This window comes from Neoarius graeffei, chromosome 12 (assembly GCF_027579695.1).
Source record: "Neoarius graeffei isolate fNeoGra1 chromosome 12, fNeoGra1.pri, whole genome shotgun sequence".
NCBI lineage: Eukaryota > Metazoa > Chordata > Actinopteri > Siluriformes > Ariidae > Neoarius > Neoarius graeffei.
In genome coordinates, this window is record NC_083580.1 from 12,525,727 (window position 1) to 12,543,157 (window position 17,431).

General features: G+C 38.9%; 1 protein-coding gene across 1 annotated transcript in view; it reads left to right on the plus strand.

Moving 5' to 3' along the window:
• Positions 1-17,431, plus strand: part of arrdc1b (arrestin domain containing 1b) — a 120,724-nt gene that overhangs the window by 47,498 nt on the left and 55,795 nt on the right. The window contains exon 2 of the mRNA XM_060935524.1: positions 16,655-16,765. Within this exon, the coding sequence (XP_060791507.1) occupies positions 16,655-16,765 (111 nt within the window). The remainder of the gene's footprint in view (positions 1-16,654; positions 16,766-17,431) is intronic.

A 17,431-nucleotide genomic window follows, 5' to 3' on the forward strand; every position in this document is an offset into this window, starting at 1 on the left:
TTTGAGTTTGAAAAGAGTTTGCTAGCATGTCAGGTGGAGCTTCACTGACTAGCTAGCTTTACGTTAAACCACCATGATGGTACAGCATGCATTCATTTTGTAAATCCAGTCGGTTGCTTCAGAGGCATTAGGTTTTGTAAGCGTTGTGGCAATAATACAACAATGCACTGACAGAAAATGTACTTTTGATACTTAAGTATTTTTTAAAACAAGTACTTCAGTACTTTAACTTAAGTAAAAACTTGACTGTACAACTTTCACTTGTATCGGAGTAACATTTGACCAGTGGGATCTGTACTTTGATGTAAGTAATGAAGTTGGGTACTTTGTCCACTTCTGCATATTTTGTTGCTTTTTTTTGTATTTCTGGGGTTTTGTTTTCGAGTAGAGTTTTTATTTCATCCTCGGTTGATTCAGCAACATGCTCCGCCATTTTGTTTTTCTCTACTCACGGTATATGAGCTGATAGCCTTATAGTAGAGTAGCCAATCAGAGCACACGATTGCTCATATCCAGTGAATGTGGAGAGAATAAATGTCAAAATCTCAGGAATTAATCTTTTAAGGTTGAGCAATTGCTTATAAATATATCACAAGGTCTCACTAATGATATGACAAGAACATGTTTCTACTCAACTGGGTTCATGCCATACTTCCTTGGAATACCAGACATGATTAGACAGGAACCATAAAAAACACTAACCTTACAGATTCATACCATTCTGTGTAATTTTCTTCCAACCAATGGTTGCGATATTGTGCTTGATTCCACAAAACTCCCAAATTACCTCAATCCAAAAGAGTTAAACGCAAATGATCTAATGTTTTATTGTTGAAAGAAAGGGAAGGTGTAGCCCTGTGAGCCTGATTATACCAACTGCTCCTGACTGTTACCTTAAAAGAGTCAAGTAGCACAGTATCAGCTATCAACAAGATTAAACAACAAAAGCCAAATTTTAGACAACAGAAATAATCCAAATTATTGAGGCGATGCTGATAGTTGAGATAATGGTAATTATCATTTGTGGTGGAGAAAAGAAGACATGTGTTAGCTCACTGGAATCTGTATGAGACAAAAGTAGGAAAGTCCCTTGGGGGAAGCGTCCTTCTCCATTTCAGCTGAAAGTCTGTACTTGGTGTGAAAATGTGCTCAGCAGTTCAAGGGACCTGAACCTGCTCTGAGGGCAAATATCTGTCAACAGACTCAGACCCCGTCCACACGTAGCCGGGTATCTGCTAAATCGAAGATATTTTTCTACGTTTTGGCCTGTCATCCACATGAAAACACATCAAAAACGAATATTTAAAAAAACTCCGGGCAAAGTGAAGATTTTTGAAAACTCCGTGTATGCCTTTTCGTGTAGACAGAGATAACCGGAGTTTTGCGTTTTAGAACGTCACAATCTGTGCCAAAAAAATGACAACAAATCTGCCCTGACGTCAAATGTGCGACCTTTGTTTACTGCAGAAGCCAGATTAAGCATGGACTTAAGCTAGCCGCACACCACGGCGATCCACGCGGTACCGAACCGACCCATTTCAGAGCCGACTCCCGACAGGGCACGCACATATCCCCCGACTGTTGACGAGTGCAGTCGCGATTGAAGCGACACGTGACAACTTAATAGCTTTGTGATTGGCTATTGGATATAGTTACTGTTAAATCCAACACTTGAAGATGCTACAGGCTGAATTACAAATGACACAACACGGAATATGTAGCGCACTATCTAGGCTGCATGAGCTATTATTCCCAACCTTAAATAGCGCACTTATATAGGGGAGTTAAAGCGATTTGGAATTCAGCCACACAACTTGAGCAGAGTGGCTTTCCAGCCCACTGTGTCTATGGATAAAGCTTCAGTCTATGGAATTACAGTATATACCTGCATTAGGTGCTACCAACACGTATTTCTCGCGCTAGAAATTGTGTTTAATGATGTCACGTGTTATATGCAAAAGATATGATTGGCTATTGCTAGCGACTCTCGCCGATCAGTCTGGCTCCCCATTAGTTTTTCGAATCGGCTGTGAGATGAGTCGGTACCATCGAAAACTAGTGTTTACGCCTGACTCGCGACTTCAGTTGGCTCGGTACGCTGAAAATCGGCGTAGTGTGCGGCTAGCTAAAGAGTAATGGATCGGAGTAGTGCCTTGAAAGCGTTAATTATTGTGCAGGTGCTATTTACATGTTTAATTTTAGAAGCCCAACTACTGCTCCAAGAGCACAGGCGATGTGATTAGGGGGTAGGATTTGGGGAAATAATGCCATCTACAGGTTTGGAATGCTTATGAATGTGATTGAAAACGCAGATGTTCGGTTATGTGTGGAAGGGATTTTTTTCGAAGACGAGGTGGTGTGGATAAAACATTTTTATAAATGGAGGGGGGGAAAATGTTCAGTTTTAAAAATACCCGGCTACGTGTGTACATGACATCAGTTTCTTGGAATACTAGATGTTTGCAACAATTGACCATGAACCACTGGAGCAAAGTTTCTGAAAGTTTTCATGTTTTAGGGAACTTCTTCAGCTGGGAGTCTGTTTTCATAGTCTGAAGCAATGTGAAATTAATAATTATGGTTTGTAGATAGATGGAACTGATATTGAGTATAACCGCATGATTATGAGTGATATACAGTGGTGCTTGAAAGTTTGTGAACCCTTTAGAATTTTCTATATTTCTACATAAATATGACCTAAAACATCATCAGATTTTCACACAAGTCCTAAAAGTGGATAAAGAGAACCCAGTTAAACAAATGGGACAAAAATATTATATTTGGTCATTTATTTATTGAGGAAAATGATCCAATATTACATATCTGTGAGTGGCAAAAGTATGTGAACCTTTGCTTTCAGTATCTGGTGTGACCCCCTTGTGCAGCAATAACTGCAACTAAACGTTTGCGGTAACTGTTGATCAGTCCTGCACACTGGCTTGGAGGAATTTTAGCCCATTCCTCCATACAGAACAGCTTCAACTCTGGGATGTTGGTGGGTTTCCTCTCATGAACTGCTCGCTTCAGGTCCTTCCACAACATTCCGATTGGATTAAGGTCAGGACTTTGACTTGGCCATTCCAAAACATTAACTTTATTCTTCTTTAACCATTCTTTGGTAGAATGACTTGTGTGCTTAGGGTCGTTGTCTTGCTGCATGACCCACCTTCTCTTGAGATTCAGTTCATGGACAGATGTCCTGACATTTTCCTTTAGAATTTGCTGGTATAATTCAGAATTCATTGTTCCATCAATGATGGGAAGCCGTCCTGGCCCAGATGCAGCAAAACAGGCCCAAACCATGATACTACCACCACCATATTTCACAGATGGGATAAGGTTCTTATGCTGGAATGCAGCATTGTCCTTTCTCCAAACATAATGCTTCTCATTTAAACCAAAAAGTTCTATTTTGGTCTCATCCGTCCACGAAACATTTTTCCAATAGCCTTCTGGCTTGTCCACGTGATCTTTAGCAAACTGCAGATGAGAAGCAATGTTCTTTTTGGAGAGCAGTGGCTTTCTCCTTGCAATCCTGCCATGCACACCATTGTTGTTCAGTGTTCTCCTGATGGTGGACTCATGAACATTAACATTAGCCAATGTGAGAGAGGCCTTCAGTTGCTTAGAAGTTACCCTGGCGTCCTTTGTGACCTCGCTGACTATTACACGCCTTGCTCTTGGAGTGATCTTTGTTGGTCGACCACTCCTGGGGAGGGTAACAATGGTCTTGAATTTCCTCCATTTGTACACAATCTGTCTGACTGTGGATTTATGGAGTCCAAACTCTTTAGAGATGGTTTTGTAACCTTTCCCAGCCTGATGAGCATCAACAACGCTTTTTCTGAGGTCCTCAGAAATCTCCTTTGTTCGTGCCATGATACACTTCCACAAACATGTGTTGTGAAGATCAGACTTTGATAGATCCCTGTTCTTTAAATAAAACAGGGTGCCCACTCACACCTGATTGTCACCCAATTGATTGAAAACACCTGACTCTAATTTCACCTTCAAATTAACTGCTAATCCTAGAGGTTCACATACTTTTGCCACTCACAGATATCTAATATTGGATCATTTTCCTCAATAAATAAATGACTAAGTATAATATTTTTGTCTCATTTGTTTAACTGGGTTCTCTTTATCTACTTTTAGGACTTGTGTGAAAATCTGATGATGTTTTAGGTCATATTTATGCAGAAATATAGAAAATTCTAAAGGGTTCACAAACTTTCAAGCACCACTGTAGAACAAGAATGTGCTGGTGAAATGTATTTTGCAGTTCACATTTATTGATAGCATGCATTTAGCAAACAACAACAACAAAAACAAATATCCAGATCCCCAAATTGAAAACCGAATACCGACCCAATGAACGAATATCTCAATAGTAGAATATTCGGGTCCAGCCCTACCACTAATATGTGTATTTGCATACATTTGTAGTGTAATTAAACCTCAGAAGATTGTCTGAATAAGGACTTTTTCATACCACATCAGCTATACATGGTTTATTTGCATCTGTTATTCTTTTAATTATATGCTTCAATGTAATATGTGTACTAATAAACGTACTGTCACCTCGTTTGTTGAATCCTTGGAATGCAACGCGATCTTGTACTGCATCACTGCACATGGGAAATGATATGATTTAATGCCCTCTGTTGATGTAAGACCAAGAGTGAGGGGGGATTCCTCCTCCTCCTCCTCCTTCTCTACGACTTCAGCTTAAATATTGTCCTTAGGGTGAACAATTTTCCTATTGTTTTACTGGATCTTTGCCTCCTCTGTGCTTTGGCTTGAGGACAAAGCCATCTATGTTGCCTTTGGATTTTGGAGCCACCCATATTATACTTTGACTGTAATTCCAGTTTCAGTCTGTCTTTATAAAACGTCTCTGAGCTAGTGGGTGAACATGGAGATGTTAGTATCGCCCCACACCAGATCTGTCCTCGCCTGCATGCTGACTCATTGTTGAATAGCGTTGTAGTCACAGGGGTCAAATTCTGTCTAAATGGCTTTACAACAGATGTCTGATTGGCTGAAGGATGCCTGTCAGTTGCCAGGGAGATTCCAACTGCGCTCCTTTTGTTTCGGATTTTCTTACAGGAATTTGGGCAGTGGCTATCCTTTAGTGCCTATTCTGATTGATGGGATGATGTTGATTAATTTAATAATTAACTTTAACAACATGGCTTGGGCAATAGTTTGTTCTGCAAGGTATATATTAATGTGTGTGTTCAAATGCGTTCACGTTTCTGTAATAAGAACGTACAATGAGGAAATGTTTCCTGAGCAGTGTTATAATGAGTCTGTAGTAGTGACTGGTGAAATGACAAAAAAAAAAATCATATCACGATATGTCAAGCCAAGATCATATGCATCACGATATACATGCGGTAAAATCTTCAGTGTTGAATTCACACCCACACTGTATATTTTATTTTATTCTACCCACATTCACTGGGTATGAGCAATTGCGTGCTCTGATTGGCTACTCTACTACGAGGCTATCAACTCATATACCGTGAGTAGAGGAAAACAAAATGGTGGAGCATGTTGCTGAACCAACCGAGGACGAAATAAAAACTCTACTTGAAAACAAAACCCCCAAAAATACAAAAAAGCAACAAAATATGGAATGAAAGTATTTGATGGTAAGAACGTATGTTTTTTAAATTTTTCAAATATTATCATTATAGCCTTTTTCACAAATTGCTACTGTCATCTCGCGGGTTTGTTTACATTCTAAGCGGAAATGATTTTGTCGGATGTTTTGTATGAAGATTTTATTTATCGAATTTGCAAAAAATAAAATATAAAAATGCTCTGTTTCTCAAAATCCAGTGAATGGGGAGAGAATAAAACAGTTATTCCACTCAATCTCGTCATACATGGCTTATAGCTGACTTGGCACTATGCACCTTGTCGGCTATCAGCTCATGTACGACTCGATTTCATGGAATAATTGTTAAATTTAGGTTCAGTTATAGAACACAAATGAACTCTGAAAGAGTTAAATCAACACTGGATGTTCAACTGGGGATTTTGTTGTGTAGGTTTCCTAGTACAGTAGAGTTGCGTTTAAAAATAAAATTATATAATTTGCTTGATGAGATTCTTAAAAATATTTCAAACAATTTTGTATGTAAACATTTTGTAAAAAAAAAAAAAAGATTTCAAACAAAGATTTAAAGCAGAAAACATTACCAAATTAGCCGCTTTCAGAATTTGTAATTGTTTATTTATTTAAAAAATTTAAAAAATAAAAATTGTACTAAGATTACGATACACTGACAATATTTCAGAAAAGTGTATTGTGACATAATTGATCATGATATGGATATTATATCATGATAGCACCCAGTTCTATTCTCTCTTAGAGCGGCACGGTGGTGTAGTGGTTAGCACTGTCGCCTCACAGCAAGAAGGTTCTGAGTTTGAGCCCAGTGGCTGACGGGGGCCTTTCTGTGTGGAGTTTGCATGTTCTCCCCGTGTCCTTGTGGGTTTCCTCCGGGTGCTCCGGTTTCCCCCACAGTCCAAAGACATGTGGTTAGGTTAACTGGCTGCCCTAAATTGTCCATAGTGAATGTGTATGTGAATGGTTGTGGGATGCAACCTGCGGAGGGTCCCATCATCTCCATTCTCGGTGTTGCCATGGAACAAGATCCTCCTAGGCCAAGCAGTGTGGGTCAGCATCGCAAATTGATCACCACTCTAAACAAATTCTCAATGAAATGTTCCAAGATCATGGACCCAATGCTTTGATCTTGGAAAGGATACTCGACCTTGAGCCACGCCACGGACAGACGAAGTCTTCCTTGTCAGTGCTTTTTAACAGTTAGATGATGTAGAGCTGTTTTCCATAACACGACAAGCAGCATTTTTTGTCTTATAAACGTCAACGGAGAGGGAAAAAAAATGAGGCTGATGAGGGAATGATGTTTGTAGCTGCTAGAATGTAAGTGGCAACAGGAACTAACTTGTTTAATGGATACTCCACAGTATTAGACATAACTATAAATGGATAAAAAGTCAATCCTTTTAATAAAGAAATGAATCTAATGAGCAAATTATTTTGGTATAAGGGGAATAAAAACAACACAAATGGTGTGCTGTTCTAGGAAAATAAATTTAACTTCAGGGTTGTAAGAGAAACTCACACCACTGTTGTTGATTATTTTTCTACAGTAGTAGCCTGTGTGGTGTTTTATTTCTTACTTGTTAAGCTTCATAATGGACAAGTTTCCAAAAGGTGGTCAGTTGGTTTGGTTGGTAGTTTTGTTGTAAAATAGACCAGATCATGGACGGTCGTATCTGTGGAGAATAACGTTATGTAAAAGCTGCGCGTTTACTTTGCATTTTAGGGGCAAGCATAGTATGAATCTCTGTTGTTGTGCAACACAAACACAATGGACCATAAAGTCAAGGCTTGAGAAGGGAAATACTGAAAGGAAACTGATGGGAGGACAAAACAGAGTGGAATTTGGGTTGCACTCGATTTCCATGTCAGTCTTGTTCAATTGAGACTTTTGATAAGAAAGGCGAGTCAGTATTCCAGTCCACAATCGCGTCATATTGGTTTATTGCAGTCACATTACATACAGTATGCTTTTGAATCTTCATCGCAGTTACGTGTCGGCTTGGAGTAGTATTTATTTTGCATTAGTGAGTCATTTATTCTTCCTGAATTAAAGAGTTGTAATGTAACTAACACACAACAAGGATACCCCATGGACTGTTTATACTCCCTCCCTTCAGACATGACTCTATTTTTGCTTATCTGAAAGGAAAGTCTGATTATAGTCACACGGTCAGGCTGTACTGCTATCCTTCCTCATAGCATTTCCCACAATGAGGGAGTGTTTCATGCGTTTCAGCTGAAATTCACTGAAGGTAAAATTTGCAATACTTTAGTTAACCTGTGTGGTCAGTTTGTATCAAAAATGACCTGTTTAAAATGTTTTACTTGAAGAGTAGGATTGTACTAATTATTTTTTTCTCTGGTGAACATGAAAAAGGACAAATTTGGTTTTGGTGCATTTGCTATTAAAACAGCCACAAATTAACAAACAGACAGACAGACAGACAGACAGACAGACAAACACACATGAAGAGTTTGGTTCCAAAATGTGATAAACGGCAAATTTGAAAAATTTAAACTCCCGCTACCAAACCATCAGCAATTATCATATCTTATTCGTACCATATTCAGTTTTCGCCAAAACATGATATCTGCCATTGATCTACACATTGCATTACGGCCTTTCATTCCAAAACGCAACAAGTGCCATGACCGATTTTTCTCAAAACCAGACATATCCATTTGGCCAATCAGAGGCCGCCATTGGCATGAAGTCTTCTAAGATGGCTGCGTCCATGAAGTAGGAAATCGCTTCGTCACTTCTCGCATTTACTGGACAATTTCACGCTGAATTATGAATAATTTCGATAAAATAATCTAAAAAAAATCTATAAAATAATATGTCATGAAAGAATACAGTTAAATGCACTTTGAATAGAAAGGGATATGTAGCATTTTGGGGAAAAATGCCATGGCATGGATATGTAGCGACTTGGCAAAAAAATAATTACTTGGTTCAGTTAAAAGCTGATAATTAGTTCTGGATTTCATTTTTGAAGTTTATTATCATTCAGGAGTTAGTCAACAAATTTTAAAACAGGATACAGTGGTTTTCCTTTTATCACTTCCCGTAATCAGAAAAAGTGATTTTTCTCGAAATAATGGAATTGGATATATAGCGTTTTGGAACCAGACTCTTCACATGTAAACAGATAAATAAACAGATGAACAGACAAAAGAAAAAAGACAGACAGACAGATGAATAAACAGGCAAACAAAAAGACAAATAAACAAACAAACACACAGGCACACCCACAATGACAAATAAACAGCCAAACAAACTAAAAAACTAAAAACAGACACTGAAACTGGCAGACAAGCAAATAAATAAACTAGTAAGCAAAAATAAAATAACTAGGTGAATAGATCTGTTTTTAGTGAATTCACTGTTACATTGCCTCCACGTCTTATTTGCACTTACACCAGGTTACTTACACCTGCTCATAGGAGCATCTCCAGATGTAAGAAAAGGTCTTTATTATTGTTCCCCAAAAATGTAGATATATGCAAGGTTGGTCTTTTCAAATACATCCCCTATTCCAAAAAATTTGAGACACTGTGTAAAATGTAAATAAAAACACAATATGATGATTTTGCAAATCATGGAAACCCTATATTTGATTGAAAATAGTACAAAGACAACATATCAGATGTTCAAACTGAGAAATGTTATTATTTTTTGAAAAAGATACGCTCATTTTGAATTTGATGTCAGCAACACGTTTCAAAAAAGTTAGGACAGGGCATGTTTACCACTGTGTTGCATCACTTCTACTTTTAACAACATTAACTGTTTGGGAACTGAGGAGACCAATTGCTGTAGTATTGAAAGAGAAATGTTGTCCCATTCTTGCCTGATATACAATTTCAGTTGCTCAACAGTTTGGGGTGATCTTTGTCATATTTTGCGCTTTATAATGTGCCAAATGTTTTAAATGGCAGGCCAGTTTAGCGCCTGGACTCTTTTACTACAGAGCCATGCAGTTGTAATATGTGCAGTCATGTCACCCAATCATGTTACCAGCCTGTTGCCAATTAACCTAATTAGTCTTTTTGTTACCCCTGTCCCAACTTTGTTGAAACATGTTGCTGGCACTAAATTCAAAATGAGTATACGTATATTTTTCAAAAAGCAATAAAATTTCTCAGTTTCAGCATTTGATATGTTGTCTTTGTACCATTTTCAATGAAATATAGGGTTTCCAAGATTTGCAAGTCATAGCATTCTGTTTTAATTTACATTTCACACAGCGTCTCAACTATTTTGGAAATGGGGTTGTACTTTTTTTCTCTCTCAGCTGCCCAAAGTTACTACGTGAGTAGCAAATGGGACATAGATCCTTTATTGACAAAATATTCACGCCTGTGCATTCGCACTAAAATGTAATTTAATAATTCCGAATAATTTTAAAAATGCAAAATTACTGTAGCTACAGTTGTTTCAGTTTGAACTTTTCTTGTTGGCTCAGATGGCAAGCCACATGTGGTATAACTGTTAATTTAGTGCTGTAGATGCTCCAAAACTGACCGAAACTCTGAGGACCCTCTCCTGCTTTTCTCCTTTGGAGCATTCTGCAATTATTCCTGCAGAGCCGAGCTGGAGAGGCCTCGGTGCCAGCAAGCACTGCCATCTGCCACTGGTGTTTGTGTGTGGTGTCAACAGGATGTCGTTTTAGAGCCTGTGCCAACATCTAGGCTCACCGCAAGTCTTAAAATTCCACAGCCGTATGACAGACTGAATTTGTGTTGTAAATTTGTGGTTCTCCGTCTTTAAAACATGATACAGTGGAATGAATCCTCTCGATCTTTCCACACGTTTTAGCCACAAGTGTCTCGTGGAGTGAAACCAAAAGAGTGTCAGTGTCATTGAGAAAGCAGAATGAAAAGCACCTGTGAATGTGGAATCTCCGTTTTCTCTTTTTCTCCTCTGGGTATTTCAGTGCTTCTTTGTGTCTGTACATGTGAAACTTGAAGCTCTGGGAATGTTGGGGCTGGGGGGGTGAGCCAGGTGTGTGTGTGTGAGTATGAGCAAGGATTTTGTGCCACAACCGAAATGATTCAGCTTGACTGCATCCATGTAGTACTGTACATCCAGTAAACAAGGCAATCCAAGTCCTTCCCTTTTCACTCTGTGGGCTTTTCTTATGCTTTTGTTTACTTTAACCTGTTGAAAATCGTCTAGTAATCTTGATTCTACCTCTTCGATCTACAGGACAATCAGACTATATTATAAACTACATTTCGTCTGAACTAAACGGCCGCAAACAATTTAGTGAATCAGCAAGCCAGTGGTTTATTGAGGAATGCGTCACACTGTTATCACTCACCACTGTGAGATAGTTTTGCATGTGCATATTTGTTTTGCAGTCTGGGAAAACCCGTCAGACATTGCTGTGCCTGAATTCTGGTAAACAGAAAACAAGACATGTTTTTCTGGCCTGTTTGACACTTAAGAAAATGTAAAATAAAATATTTCCCCAAAAACAATGTGAAAAGTTTTTATTAACAAATGCAGTAGTAAAAAGTCAGTACCGAGAGGTGTCGAATATCTCGCTAGCTAAGTGCGATTTCCTTACACGTGTTATGCTTTGATCAAGTTGCTGGATAGCTATGTATAATAGCAAAAAGGATATAAGAATATTAATTAAGAACATTAAATTCAGTTTATAATCAGATACTGGCTGATAAAACATCCTTCTTCCAGGAGGAAGTCTGATTTAAATGCAGTTTGTTCCTTTTTCGCCTTTGAGTGAGTCCCCTTTTACGTCCCCTTTACGTACGAAAATAAATACGTCTGTTAAATGCAACCGATGTAACCATCACTACCCACATACCGTACTTCCTTGCGTCCTTTACGTTAGCATGGATGTTAAGCAATCCATTCACTAGAGGGCAGCTCAGAGTCAAACGTTTCTGACAATGACAAACATGGCGAAGGTGGACGAGGTGGTAAAAATGTATCTGTTAAGAAAGAGGCAAAAGTGGAGACAATGTTGTAGGCACTGTAACCATCATATAGATGCTTAAAATTTTTTACTAGGGCTCCCGAGAAAACAGAAAAGCATTCGATGATGCCGCAGCCATCCATGGCTGGAAACTTAAGATAGCAAAATTGGCCTTTGCTCTTCGGGAGGGAGGGATGGCATGCTCGCGCTCCCCTGTCAATTACAGCAACACTTGACAATCATGGGCGTCTGTGAGCTCATGTATACGAAAGTGGGCAAATGGTGCTTTCCTCTGAGTGCGTTACGTTGCACCGTAATGCTGCATAAGCAGCAATTCAAAAAGATTGGACGAAGCACATTATTACCTTCACCCTCCCTGGTTGGTAGCTGTCGTGTGATAGGGGAGACCTATCTGATGGGTGGGAATTGGCCACATCTAAATTAGGGAGAAAATTGGGGTGGAAAAAAAACTTACTAAATTGCATAACCTATCAAAAACTTTTTGAAATTTTTGAAATTTCTTCATCATATCTAGGTTGAACTATTGGCTACACTGCCTCCACGATTCCTGGCGGTACTTCTCCGCTTCATCCGTATCCATAAGCTTTCAGAAAACGTGCACAATTACAGATGAAACTAGAAGGGCACTCGGTAGAGTGCACATGTCCGCCATGCCACATATTCGGATTTGCATCAAAATCTAATCAGTTGTTCCTTGGGTCATTGCCCACCTTTCCTCCAAATTTCATCCAAATCTGTTCACTACTTTTTGAGTTACATTGGGAACAGTGGCGGCTGGTAGTCTTTCAAACAGGGGAGGCTGGTCGGTTACGATATTTCCAGATTTTAAAAGAAAAAAGAAAAAACACATCAATTTTGCCCATACTCTTGCCTCTGATCTGGCTGATTGTTGGCAGGGTCACAAACTGTGAAATAACAGGTTCTTTTGGCCCATTAGCCTACTGTCCAATATACATGATGGTTGTGTTGGGGGGGGGGGTATATTTTAACATTTTATATTTTAAAATTGTGGCATGTTGTTTAAAAATTGATCATTATTGAAAGCAGCCCTTTGTCAGGAACCTCAGCAGTAACAGCAGAGTGTTCTGGAATAGGCACAAGCACTGACCTTGGGGAGCCAAACATAGAGCTGGGTGCCACACATTTCATTCAATGACACTTTCCCTATATTTTACTTATTTTGACTGAGAAATGTTTTACTGACAATTTTGATAACCCTTCACTTTTAATCCAGGTCTGTAGTGTGAAATGTTCTCGGCTGTGTTTTTGTTTAAAAATGTTTTCCAAATTGTAGCTGTGTTTAATTCATATCCAGAGAAATATATATTCCAATATAATATACTCAGCATAAACATTTTAAATAGAGTCTATATTTTTGGTCCATCCATGACATATTACTAAAGTAGCCTATTTACTGTTGTTGATGTGGGTCACTTGCTGTTAGCCAATTCACTTTCTCGTACCAGGAGAGCTGAAAGGAACGAGTATTATTCCCTACCTTTTTCACCAAGTCAATTTGAGTCGTTGGTCTACCCTGCTCTTTAATTTTAATTTTTTCCTCGAAAGGAAGACTGGCAAATGGCTTCGCCAAAATTAAATCAACAATGCTTGGCATCCGTGCGCAGCTTTCTTGCTAGCTGACTAGCCCCCTCAAGTTCAAGTTCAGTCACTCAAATAAACGAAATTTCTGGAACTAAGATAGCAAACTTGACAACACTATATTTACACTTTATTTACAATGAAAATATATACAAACTAAAAAAGCTGGTAGAAACCGTATGTAATGAATGAAATCGAAATGTAAGCCGAGCTCTTACAATACACCACAGCACTTGCGAATCCACATGGGACTGAACTGAAATTCACCGCTGCCTGTCTATATTTGAAACGAGCTGTCAATTAAAGAAAATATCCGGCCGCTTTCACCAATCACCAGTCTCCTCGCGGAAACTGCCATGTCCCTCCCACTGTGAGGCTCGGAGTCCGTGGGTGGGCATTTTCGCAGTATTTGTCCAATAACCATCTTGCATTTTGAGATTGAAAAGCGCAGAGCTCCCAAATGCCATTGAAGTGCACTGAGGCTGGGAGTCCGTGAGACTCCGTGGGCGGGCGTTTTCGCAGTATTTGTCCAATAATCGTTTTGCATTTTGAGATTGAAAAGCGCATAGCTCCCAAATGCCATTGAAGTCCACTGAGGCTGGGCTGCATCGCGTTGTCACGAGGGGGAAAAACTCACGCACACGTTAGGCGAACTGGGGAAAGTTATAACGGAATGATTTCGCACTGTAGTTGGGTTGAGCACATATATTTCTATGATTCTGGATCTGAAATAGCAATGTTATAAGGTCAGCTATAACATAAGCCTAGCGCAATTCATCCTACATGATGTTCGTCATTTTTAGAGGAGGCTGAGCCTCCCTCGTTGTCTTAGAGCAATCGCCCGTGATTGGGAACAATAAAAAAATCTCGGATCTGCATACATATCCGGATCCTGGAGCCACATAGATACTCGGATTTGTATCAAAATCTAATCAATTGTTCCTTGGCCCATGGGTCACCTTTCCTCCAAATTTTATCCAAATCTGTTAACTACTTTTTGAGTTACATTGGGAACAAACAAAAAATCCTGGATCTGCATACACATCTGGATCCTGGATCTACATACATACTCAGATTTGCATCAAAATCTAATCAGTTGTTCCTTGGCCCATGGCCCACCTTTCCACTAAATTTCATCCAAATCTGTTCAGTATTTTTTGAGTTACATTGGGCAAACTCAAACAAACAAACAAACAAACAAACAAGCGGAGGCGAAAACACAACCTCCTCCAACAAAGTTGGTGGAGGTAATGAACCCAGAATCTGGACAGAAGGGCTTCTTCCATATCTGTATACATATTTAAAGAATATGTTGAGTATAAATGAGCCTTAACTCAGCTTTAAAATGGTAGAAGATTATTTGTGATTGAGATACATAAAAAGGAGAAACACAATACTTTAGTTCAGGAAAGTTTGTAGTTTTCAGAACTATATATAGTTGAAAATTTCACTATGTGTAGGGTTTTTCCAGGCCACCATACATTTGATTTCTTTCCTATGATGCTCAGTTTGAACAGTTGGTGTTTATTAGGAGGAGAGAAATAGTCCATGGAGAAGTGATATAACCTCACTGACCAAACAAAGCTGTTGTTTGAGCTCAGCAGCAAACAGTTATGTTGCAATGAAGTCTAATAAGCTTCCAGATGGAGTAGCTGTTGGATTTGAAGAACAGTATCAGTTTTATTAAATACTAGTATAACTCAAATGGTCATATTGGTCTAAATGGCTCTACTAGTTTGAATTATCCTTCTAAAGAATAAAACACAATGGGGCATGCTGTTCTATGAAAATAATCAATAACAGGGTGGTGTCATGTGATCAGGGGACAAAGCAGAGTTGCTATCACCACCTTGAGGTTGATTATTTTCCTATAGCTGTTCACGACAACATGTTTTATTCATCTTATACCGCAGCAAATTTCCAGTGATTACATTTTTTACTCATTATACAGCTACATGTCATCATTTTTATCCATTTATAGATAATTTGCGCTAGCAACACTGGTTCAACTTGTTACTCTCACTCAGGATCTTTCTACTTTCTTCTTCCTCTTCTTGTTCTTCTTCTTCCTATTATTATTTTTATCCTAACATTTTTAGGACACTATTTCTCCCTCAGTTTTCAACCAATCATCACCAAATTTCACATGAAGAATACCTATGGGCTGAATTACATTGATGTCACTTTTGGTGCTGATCTGGATCACTGAACCGGAATGATCCATGAAAAACGGGATTTTTTTCAATCACTTATAACTGTCAATTTTCATAATTTTTTCAATCAGTTTTTTTATCCCCCGCTGGCCAAAAAGCCCAAAGGGGGATTATGTCGTGGCAATTTCCATCCGTCTGTCCATCCCGGGAAGGGTGCTCACCTTCTGAAATCAACTCCTCTCACAATTTGTGGAGGAATTTCTCCAAACTTGGCAAGAGGCATTGTTATTTGTCGGTAGTACGCATATTGTTATTTTGCTCAATTTGGTCACATTTTACCAGAGTTGTGGCCCGTGATTAACAACCTTGTACTTTCACAATTTCATGAAGGCGCTCTTGCCTTCTAACATCAACTCCTCTCACAATTTTTGGACAAATTTCTTGAAGCTTAGCAAAAGGCCTTGTTATATGACAGTAATACATATATTGCGATTTAAATTTTTTTGTGAAAAATTTACCAGAGTTTTGAGCCTTGATTAAATAACTTGTACTTTAACAATTTCATGAGGGTGTACGTTCTTCTGAAATCAACTCCTCTCACAATTTGTGGAGGAATTTCACCAAACTTGGCAAAAGGCTTTGTTATATGACAGTTATACGCATATTGAAATTTTGTTTAATTTGGGCAAATTTTTACCAGAGTTATGCTCTTGATTATTAACAAACTTGTACTTTGGCAATTTCATCAAGGTGTGCTTGCTTTCTGAAATCAACTTCCCTCACAATTTTTATCCCCCGCTGGCCGAAAGGTCCGAAGGGGGATTATGTTGTGGCAATATCTGTCCGTCCGTCCATCCTGGGAAGCTTCTGAAATCAACTCCTCTCGCAGTTTTTGGAGGAATTTCATGAAACTTGACAGGATTCTTTGTTATATGTCAGTAATATGCATATTGCAATTTTGTTCAAGTCAGTCACATTTTACCAGCGTTATGGCAGAGTTACCAGGTGGGGATATTGTGCTCTGAGAGCACTCTTGTTTTTATTTTATTCAGGACAGCAGGACGCAACTTTTCCTCCCTAAGCATCATTCTCTATCTCTTACCGTTCCGGATCTATAGGGTACGGTGACCAGATGTCCCGATTTGTAACAGCTAGCTCAAATTACTGTGACTTTAGTCACAGTCTCTATCTAGTTACATTTATTGTTGTGGAACGTTGATTAATTGCTATTGAGGATATTAAGTGTCTGTTACTGGCTGACTAGTGACTGTTTCATTTTCTCTTCTCTCCAGCCATCAAGGTGAACTGCGTGGGCTCCTGTGGCATCTCCAGCAAGATGAATGACACATCATGGATTCTGGAGGAGCAGTATGTCAGCAGCATGCTCTCTGTGGCTGACAAAGGTAAGGAGATGGTCTCATGTTTCATCGACTTTTTTCTACTCATCTCGTCTATTACTGCATAATGGTTTCATCTATTCTTTAATTCAGTCTGTTGAGAACTTCATAACATGGACTTTTGGCTAGTATTCTAGATGCAGACCACGTTTACATACTGATTTAGGAAGCACTTTTTTTTTATCCAAAGCAACTTACATTTAAATGAGGCAGCATCCAGTCCAAGAATCGAGATGCTTGAGGACGTGATAGTGACGTTCTGCAGAACCAAGAGTCCACCAACTGCCTAGAAGCAAATGTAAGATAGTTGTAGGTAGAACAGTGCTGAAAGAAGTGCTAAAGATGAAAAAGTAACTTGAAAATTGGACCTAAACCAGGTATAGAAATTAAAATTATTCTGTTAGCTCCTTTTGAACTATATTCTCCAAACAAAATCTAACTGGAATTTATTTGTAGATCAGTTGTATAATAGAGGTACATTTCCACCCCAAGCCCAAAGGGGAGGCAAACTTTTGCATTCGATAATGTCAAATGTTGACTTTGGGGTGTAACATACATCCACCCATCCATTATCTATACAGCTCATTCATCATTGGAGGAAGCTGGAACCAATTCCAGCTGACTTTGGCTGAGGGTACACCCTGGGTAGGTCACCAGTCTATCTCTGGGCTA